At 43.3% G+C, this 9747-nt stretch overlaps 1 protein-coding gene across 1 annotated transcript; it reads right to left on the reverse strand.

The window, feature by feature from the left end:
• Positions 1-2083: 2083 nt before the first annotated feature.
• On the reverse strand, positions 2084-9508 carry LOC109143029 (caspase recruitment domain-containing protein 8). The gene is made up of 9 exons (XM_019278776.2): positions 9504-9508; positions 8914-8957; positions 8078-8181; positions 7713-7768; positions 6388-6605; positions 4877-5136; positions 3529-3645; positions 3297-3438; positions 2084-3004 (listed from the first exon to the last, which is right to left on the reverse strand). Exons 2-9 carry the CDS (start codon positions 8939-8941, stop codon positions 2634-2636), a joined length of 1296 nt encoding a protein of 431 aa, XP_019134321.1. The 5' UTR covers positions 8942-8957; positions 9504-9508; the 3' UTR covers positions 2084-2633.
• Between the last annotated feature and the right edge of the window lie 239 nt (positions 9509-9747).

Consider the following 9747-nt stretch of genomic DNA (forward strand, 5'->3'; position numbering starts at 1 on the left):
TAATGAATTGGTATTTATTTCCATGGAAAAACTAGAGGCATTCACGACGACAGCTACGTATTCTCTTGCTGTTTGAAACTGCGTCACACTGACACGCTCGGCTGACGGGCACCAGTTAACACGGTCACTCGTTGAACCCAAACACCGGCGAGTCAGAAAAATCAAGTAGTTTGTGTACTTGTGGACATTACAGTTTCATTGCTAACTTGACCACCAGGCTTTGGCTCAATACAGACTTGTTGCATAGCAACACATCCAATTGGCTCCAAGTGACAAAACAATCCTGAAATTAGCAGAAAACGAACTTGTTAATTCAACATCTTTTCACACAGTTTGATGACGAGACTTAAGTTTACGTTTCTTTGAAGTAACACGCTCATCAACAGAGAGCCGGCCATCTCTACGAAACCCTCCACCAGGATGGTGATGATGATGATGATGATGATGATGATGATGATGATGATGGTCGTGGTGGTGATGGTGGTGATGGTGATGATGGTGATGATGATGATAATGGTCGTGGTGGTGGTGGTGATGATGATGATGGTGGTGGTGATGATGATGATGATGGTCGTGGTGGTGGTGATGGTGATAAAGATGATGATGATGGTCGTGGTGGTGATGATGATGATGATGATGATGATGGTCGTGGTGGTGATGATGATGGTCGTGGTTGTGGTGGTGATGATGATGGTCGTGGTGGTGGTGGTGATGATGATGGTCATGGTGGTGGTGATGATGATGATGGTCGTGGTTGTGGTGGTGATGATGATGGTCGTGGTGGTGATGATGATGGTCGTGGTTGTGGTGGTGATGATGATGGTCGTGGTGGTGATGATGATGGTCGTGGTTGTGGTGGTGATGATGATGGTCGTGGTGGTGGTGGTGATGATGATGGTCATGGTGGTGGTGATGATGATGATGGTCGTGGTGGTGGTGATGGTGATGATGATGGTCGTTGTGGTGATGATGATGATGGTCGTGGTGGTGGTGATGATGATGGTCGTTGTGGTGATGATGATGATGGTGGTGGTGGTGGTGATGATGATGGTCACGGTGGTGATGGTGATGATGGTCGTGGTGGTGGTGATGATGATGGTCGTGGTGGTGATGATGATGGTCGTGGTTGTGGTGGTGATGATGATGGTCGTGGTGGTGGTGGTGATGATGATGGTCATGGTGGTGGTGATGATGATGATGGTCGTGGTGGTGGTGATGGTGATGATGATGGTCGTTGTGGTGATGATGATGATGGTCGTGGTGGTGGTGATAATGATGGTCGTTGTGGTGATGATGATGATGGTGGTGGTGGTGGTGATGATGATGGTCACGGTGGTGATGGTGATGATGGTCGTGGTGGTGGTGATGATGATGGTCGTGGTGGTGATGATGATGATGAAGATGATGGTCGTGGTGGTGATGGTGATGGTCGTGGTGGTGGTGATGATGATGGTCGTGGTTGTGGTGGAGGTGGTGATGATGATGGTGATGATGGTCGTGGTGGTGGTGATGATGATGGTGATGATGGTCGTGGTGATGGTGATGATGATGATGGTCGTGGTTGTGGTGGTGATGATGATGGTCGTGGTGGTGGTGACGATGATGGTCATGGTTGTGGTGGTGGTGGTGATGATGATGGTCGTGGTTGTGTGTGGTGGTGGTGATGATGATGGTCGTGGTTGTGGTGGTGGTGGTGGTGATGATGATGATGGTCGTGGTGGTGGTGATGATGGTCGTGGTCGTGGTGGTGATGGTGATGATGGTGTGAAATGTACATTTTGTACCTTTATGTTTCACTGTTGTAGCTCAACTGTAGAACTAACTTGTACTACTGATTTAACTTTAATGTGTCTGCCTGACTGCATGCTGAGAACTGGCTCCTCCAGTCTGCATGTCGAAGTGTCCTTGGGCTGAATACTGAATCTCTGTTGAGCAGTTGGCACCTTGCATTGCAGCTGATGCTATCAGTGTGTAAATGAGATATGTAGTGTAATAAACAATAAATAATAATAATATAATTATTTTATCGATTACCCATTTTGTGATTTTTGCTAAACTTCCACTGACAAATAAATGAATGGTCTCTAATTTTAATGGAAGGTTTATTTAAACAGAGAGAGACAGAATATAAAAAATATATACAGAAAATCACTTATTTATAAAAGTTATACATTGATCTGCATTTGATTGAGGGAAATAAGTAACAAAATAGGACTCAGTACTTGGTGTAGAAACACTTGTTGGCATGCAGAGGTCAGATGTTTCTTGTAGTCGGTCATCAGGTTTGTGCACATCTCAGGAACTATTTTGGTCCACTCCTCTTTGCAGATCCTCTCCAGATCCTTCTGGTTTCAAGGCGATCGCTCGGCAACTCACTTTGGTCAAACTTTGAGTGTCTGCATGTTTCATTTAAAGTCTGTTTAACTACAGCATCAGCATCTGTCTGTTTTAGTTCATGTCTGCAGACACAAACTCTTAACGGACTCTTAATTTTCCTGCTCAGCATCCATCCAATGCAGTCCAGGTTTTGTTCCATCAGTGTGAGGCTTAGTCCGCTTCTTAAAAACAACAAAACGTCTCATTTAAAGACGACAGTGACACTGTAGAACAGTCAGCTGTTTCTTGCTTTTGCTTCAGCTTAAGTTAAGCTCTCTGGAAAGACATGGATCCACCTCACACAGAGCAGCGATCAGGACTGAGCTGCCTTCAGCTCCCTTATTCCGCACTGTGTCGATCAGGTCTCGTGCTTTGTCTGCTCTGACTTTTCCTCTGACTGACTCTGTTTCATGATCATTTATAATGCCACGTGCAAGAAGTTTATCCAGAAGCTGGTTCAGAACAGGTCCAGACACTCTGTCTATAAACTCTGTACGAACTGAGAACAGCCTCTGGTCTGCTGGGACTGTGACCTCTGCTGGGACTCTGTCCTCTTCTGGGACTCTGACCTCTGCTGGGACTCTGTCCTCTGCTGGGATGTTGCTCTGTTGAGTCCCCGTTCTTGAAGCTGGAAGATAACCAGTGAAAACTTGATTTTTGTTTTTAGCAACAATCACTTTTAAACAAAGATCTCTTTCATTATTGCAGTATAGTAGTAGTAGTAGTATTTTCATTATAGGTTTTATACACCCTGGAGCTCAATGGCCAATAAGATCCCTCAAAACTGGTTCAAATGGATTTCAGGATGAATACAGATTGACGAACGATCAGAGTAAGAATGAAGACACCTCGGGATCAATCAGTTACTGTTGCTCTATTCTATCGTGTCTGTTGTCCTATCAGGTGGAGGAAGACTTTACCGGGCAGATTAACTTTACGCGACCAAACACGCTCCTGTGTTTGGTCTTGGACTGTCACAGTCACAGTCTTTGTGTTTGTAGGCAGGAAGATCTCAAACATGGGATCATAATTTGGTCCAAAGTCCATGTCGAACTCTTCTTCCTGAAAAAACAAAGTAGTATTCAAAGTAAATATAACCAACAGTAGTTTGATGACTCGTGTCAGCATGTTACAACACTAACGAAGACTCACCTCAGGCTGAATTTCAGTGGCCTCAGGACAGTCAAGACTGTAACTTTGATTCTTGATGAGTCTGCATCGAGGAGTGGTCTCGATGTACTCATAAGGCAACTGTTGACTGTTCATGACCTGAAGAGACATCAGAACATTTTAACATTTAAGAGAGGCTTTATCCTCAGTCTTCCTTTTGTACAAAAATAAATTCAAAGTTATCTGAAGAGGCTTCAACAGTCTGTATACATTTCAAACAGTAGAGATGCTGCTGGATCCCAGATCTGTCTGTCGTCAGGACCCAGTAGCTATACATGGCCAGGTCATCGACCAGGTGAAAAGTGTTAGGTATCTGGGAGTACAGGTAGACAGTGACCTTAGTTGGCGCACTCAGGTGGCCAATGTCTGTGCTAGAACCCACCAGCGCCTTCATTTTTTGCGCAGACTTAGAGTTTTTGGAGTCTGCAAAAACATTATGCTCATCTTTTACAGAGCAACGATTGAATCAGTCCTTCGTTATGGTATCACCTGTTGGTTTGGCAATCTCACAGTAAAATCTAGAGCTGAGATTTTGAGCCTAGTCAAAACTGCAGGTAAGATTATGGGTGTGATGCCCCCCCTTAACCCACAGGATCTTTTTGAGCAGGCAACTATCAGACATGCAAAAGCCATTTTATCAGATAGTTCTCATGTGCTGAATGGGGAAAATGTCCTTCTTAAGTCCGGGAAGAGCACAATCGCTTCAAGCACTCTTTCATTCCTTTATCTACTAAACTAATTAATGACCAGAAATGAACGCAGTTGTTTTTGGACGGATTCTTAACTTTTTTATAAAGGTTATAAAGTTAGTATATGTGTGTTGGTGTGGAAATGGATGGGTGGCTGTGAGTGTGATAATTTCTAGGGGATGTATGACTGAGCTATACTTATGGCAGGATAAATATTACTGATATATGTATTGTGAATATCCATCTTTTTATTTCATGTCATGCTGGTATGTGTATATCGTAGGCTCAGTACTGTTTGTGGTATGTTGATATGTGTTTTATGGTGCTGTAACCATCCCTATCTCTAAGACAAATTTCTCCCTGGTGGAGACAAATAAAGAAAACCTAACCTAACCTAACCAAAGTGTGTTTGGAATATAATTCCCTCTTTGTGTTTCCCTGGGATGCAGTGGACGGACAGAAACAGAAACAGGGAACTGAAAACTAAAAAGCCTGTAATGGCCTCTGATATCTTTCTACAGACTTTTGACAAATACTGAAGATTTGGGATCAGGTAAAGATGGGGCGAGGTCCAACACTGTAAAAAACTGTCCAACAGTTTAAGAACATTTGTCAACACGCAGACTCAGAAAAAGCTTTACCTCTTTCAGATCGACGTTCCTGGGCAGGAGATAAACATAGAGTGTTTTACTTTCTTGGAGTTGTGGTCCGAGGAACAGCTGAACTCGACCATTAACTGGTTTTGTCCACAACCTCTCAACAAGATCCCAGACCAGGCCAAAGAGAGAGAGGTGACGGACTTCGACAACCACATGAGAGTCTGTGATCTTCAGCGGCTTGAGGACACTCATCCCATCATCAGTGATGTGGACGACAGTCAACACACCATCAGACAGCAGAGCTGTGAAAACAAAGAGCTGTTACACTTTTGTTTTACTGATAACAACCTCAGTGTAATGTTACATAGACATGTTATATAGACGTTGCCCAGGTTCAGCAACCATGCTGTTGCAGTACAGACTCTTTCCATGAGTCAGGACTTCTGTGAGGCCTAAAGGGAATAAATGATTGTGCCTGTGGGAACTATTTCTATATAATTTATTTCAAACTGAGAAGAAATGAAACTGCTAAAGAAGTGAAAAGAAAAAGGAGAGAAGTTTCGAAACAGCTTTTTAGTATACAGTGCTGCTGGAAATGAGTCGTGAGTTGAGCTGTTCCTGTCCTATTGAAGGAATATAAACCCACTATTAAAGCCTGCTTTTCACCACAAAGTTTTATGAAGTGCGCCATGCCTCGATCAAAGGAGGTTTCTGTGGAGCTCAGACAAAAAGCTGTGGATGGTCACCAGGCTTCTTAAGAGGAAGTGCTTCACCAATCAGCTGTCAGGCAGACAGTACAAATGAAGGAAATCCAACAATTTGAATGAGAAACATCAAGTTTGGTATTCCAGCATAAGAACCCGATCTCATCTGTGGAGCACGGTGGTGACAGTATCATGGCTGCTTTGCTGCCTCGGGGTCAGGGCAGCCATTGACAATGAATTCTGGTTTGTACCAGCACAATGTCAGAGTATCTGTTCATAAACTGATGCTCAACAAAAGGTGGGCCATGCAGAGAGACACAAAAGAATGGTTAAAGCAGAAAAATGTAACGTTGGAATGGCCGAGTCAAAGTCCAAACCTGAAACCAAGAGAAATATTGGAATTCTCTTGTATGTTTTCACTTGACTAAATTATCCAACGTCACAACATCTACCTGCAGCTTTAGATCATCTCAGAGACTTAATAACTCAAATCAGAAATCATATTATTCTTCTGATTTTCTTTTATTGTTTTTAATTATGTATTTATTTATATGGACACAAGTCTCAGTCTCTTTCACTGTCTTTACCATCTTTTGTTTCTGTGTTGCTTGGCTCTCTTTTTATGTTGTCTTCTGAGTATCCTGTTTTCACTCTGATTTTAAAAGGTGCTCTATAAATAAAGTTATTTTTATTATCAATCAACCTTTGTTCAATAAATATATTTATCATTTAGTCCAGGTTTGTCCAAAGTAACTTAAATGTTAAATCAAGAATCAAGTAAGTTGTTGCAGATTCACTAACATGCCTTTAGAGTTTGATCATTACTCTAACAAACAGTAATATTCTCACCATCCATGATTTCACAGTGTGGCAGGTGGAGGTGACTGACAGCAGCATCCTCTGGACACTTGATATCGAACAGCGACCCTGCAGCCGTCTTTCCAGCTGATTGGAGGAGGCTCTCATCCCATTGGACAGATCTGTACAGCAGCTCCGCCTTCCGCCTTACAACAAACACCATGTCAGTGAAAGCACACTGGAACGCCCCTGGACCAGGACACCTGAACCTGTAGGACACAGAAGGGCTGATTACAACAAGCTTTTGCATCATTGGTCACATGATCTGTTGAGGTAAGGCATGCAGAAGCTCTGAGTTTTTATTCATCTTGTTCCTCTGAACTCTGAACTCCTCTGAATGTCAAACAACAACCTATCAGACCGAAATTCAAACGGTTCTAAAATAAGTCGGGAGTGTAGCAAACACAGTAAATTCAGTTTCACATCTTTCACAGAGAACTGAACTTTTCTCATCTCCCTGTTCCCAAGACCTCAAGAAGGACGCCCTGCAGGACTCGAGGAGGACACGAATGGAAGATTTACCCCTAAAATACACTGCATGCGGAACGGCTCCGCCATAGCGACAGAGCTGATACGTTTCAATGTTAGTCAATGTGTCAGCTCACACAGTCTCCGGTCCCGCTGCGTCACGGCTCCGGATCGACTGTGGCATCCGGCAGCCCTCCGCAACACATACGCAGAGCTTCTATTGTTCACGAATGCCGGAGCACAGTGCATAAATACACATAAATGCACAAATACAAAATAAAACCCAGTTACTGAAGTCAACAGGTCGGAGGTTTTTAGGCGTCTTTTCACCCCGTTGACACCATGGATGAGGAGAAGTTGATTCTGGAGGTCCAAAATCAACCTGTCATTTATGACACCTCACATCCTTTTTATAAGGACACCAGAAAAAAGATGTGGCGTGGAATGTCATCGCAGGAGTCAAAGAGACTACAGCCGGCAATATCGCGTGATTAGGCGTGAATTCACGAGATCTCGTGCGTTCTCGTGTTGCTCTGTGGCCGGCGGAGAAGCACCCGTGCGCATCACAAACGGATTATGTGTAATGTGTAATGTGTAATCACAGGTTCGGGGCGGCGTTTAGCTCAGGTGGTAGAGCAGCCGCCGCGTGTGCGAAGGCTCAGTCCTCGCTGTGGAAGGCCAGAGTTCAAATCCCACCTGTGGCTCTTTCCTGCATGTCATTCCCCGTCTCTCTCTCTCTCCGTCACTCTTCAGCTGTCTCTAACAAATAAAGCTTGAAAAGGCCAAAACAAAAAATCTTTGAAGTGTAATCACAGGTTGAAGTCATCTGTATTTTCTGGTTCGGTTACCTGTATGAAGTCTGTCCAGACTCAGTCAGCAGTTCAGGTGTGAAACTTAACTTCTCCTAAAATTGAAAAAGGCACAAAATAAGTGAATTAAACTGGAGCAGAAAGTGACCACCCAGCCCCCCCAGTTATGTACAGATGACAGGATCCTCACTGCTTCACTTTCTGCTCTACATGCACTCTCACATTTATTCATCACTTCATTATCCCTCGTCAAGATTACTAAATTATTATTTTTGTTCAGTGAAATGATCCTGCACAAGTGAAGCCTACAGGACTACGCTGGACAGCAGCTGGTGGTTTAATATGAGTAGAATTTACTAACGAGTCTGATCACTGACAGGTGAATACAAATGTTACAAACTGACATTTGTATTCAGAGCCTCTCCACAAACAAGCTGATCCTCTTCATCCCCACTCGTCTCTCTGTTGTCTTCAGACACATCCAGGTCTATGATTGATGTGGACGGATCTGATGGGGAGAAGAAGACGCAGCAAATGTCAAACTCACTTTTGGACATCCTGGTGACCCAACATCCATAAACCTGGAACAACAACGCCCCCAGTTCAAGGCTGTCCCTTTGTAGCATGTCTTTGTCCCCATGTTTCCTGTTGTTATCTACTGGAGTCCAGTCCAATAAAGTCCAATAAGACCAAGCACATTCATGATTAAAGGGGACCTATAATGCTTTCCCTTCTTCTCTGTCATTTCTATAATGTTACAATATTAAACGTGGCCAGAGTTTCAAATAATGAGGTAAACGTATGTAAAAGTAATCCCTGTGAGCAGAAATCTCTTCAGACTGCTCTGAACAAAAGTTTTCCAACAGTCTAGCAGTTGATCTGACGTTAGCTCGTCATAGATTTCTTTAACTGGTCATCTTCTCCAAATACAGCACGTCCACAAAGTACACAGACGCGACCATCCACCCACTCATTTTGTTATTTGACCACTCTGCTCAGGAATATTCAAGTTTCTGGAGGAGATTCAGGATGTCTTGCAGAAAGTGAGTTTATGGTTGTGAAAAAAGTTCAATATTGAATTGAAACATATAGAGCTGGTAATGACCATAACAGGTTAAAGGTTACAAATGATCCGCTGGTGGATTATTTAGTGCCATGAAGCACATAGCAGCCAATCTTCCAGTTATGTTTTAATAACAGTTTACGTTCCTTTAAGATGTTCCAGTGGGCATTTACTCACCTTTATATCTTTCAGGTGGAGCCACCATCGTTCTGTCATGCACCCTGTAGAAATAAACACACAGAGCAGTTATCTCTCATGCAGACAGTGAAAATGACCAGGCTCTCTTCAATAAACCAAACACTGGTTTATCGTCACATGAGGGGGGATGCTCTTGAACATCTGTTTGATTATCAATATTTGTGTCCGCTCCACGTCAGTCACAACAGACAGTCATTCTGTTACTGTGGATCATCATAAATTCAGACTACTACAGTGTGTCTGTGTGTGTGTGTGTGTGTGTGTGTGTGTGTGTGTGTGTTGAAATCATCAGAAAGCAAAGAAATATTTCTACTTCAACAAGTAAACTTGATCATTTCAAACAAATCTGAGTTCAGAGGATCTTCTTCTTCTTCTGTATACAGATGTGACCATTTACCACCCCTCTCCTCCACATCCTCCCCTCTCCCCATGTTGTATCCTTTTTTCTCCCAATTGTCATCATATTACATGCATTATATGTATGGACAGACTGGTGCAATTTCGTTGTACTGTACTTGTACTGTTACAATGACAAATAAAGCCTTCATTCATTCAGTCAGTGAACTGACCTCAGAGTCTTTGGCAAGGTGGCATCCCTCCTCTCCCCACCCTCCCTCCATGCTCACGGCCCCCGACCACACTCAGCCGTTTGCTTTTCTCCTATCCCTCTCTCCACAAGTTTTTGAAACCCCCATCATCATCCAAACGTCAGCAGCGCCAGCGATTTTTCATGCGAATCCACAGCAGTTTCTGTCATTCATGCATTGATGCTCTCCTATTTACTCGTCTCTCTTTGAGCCTTGTGTTCTGTTT

Source organism: Larimichthys crocea, unplaced genomic scaffold (assembly GCF_000972845.2).
Source record: "Larimichthys crocea isolate SSNF unplaced genomic scaffold, L_crocea_2.0 scaffold539, whole genome shotgun sequence".
NCBI lineage: Eukaryota > Metazoa > Chordata > Actinopteri > Sciaenidae > Larimichthys > Larimichthys crocea.

Bases quoted from the DNA above. Each gene is read 5' to 3' on its own strand.
- LOC109143029 (XM_019278776.2), bottom strand. From the start codon at position 8,941: ATGGTGGCTCCACCTGAAAGATATAAAG. The intron at 8,182-8,913 runs GTGAGTAAATGC...TCTCCCCATCAG, and splicing joins TCCACCTGAAAGATATAAAG to ATCCGTCCACATCAATCATA. The intron at 7,769-8,077 runs GTCAGTTTGTAA...TTTCAATTTTAG, and splicing joins GAGAGGCTCTGAATACAAAT to GAGAAGTTAAGTTTCACACC.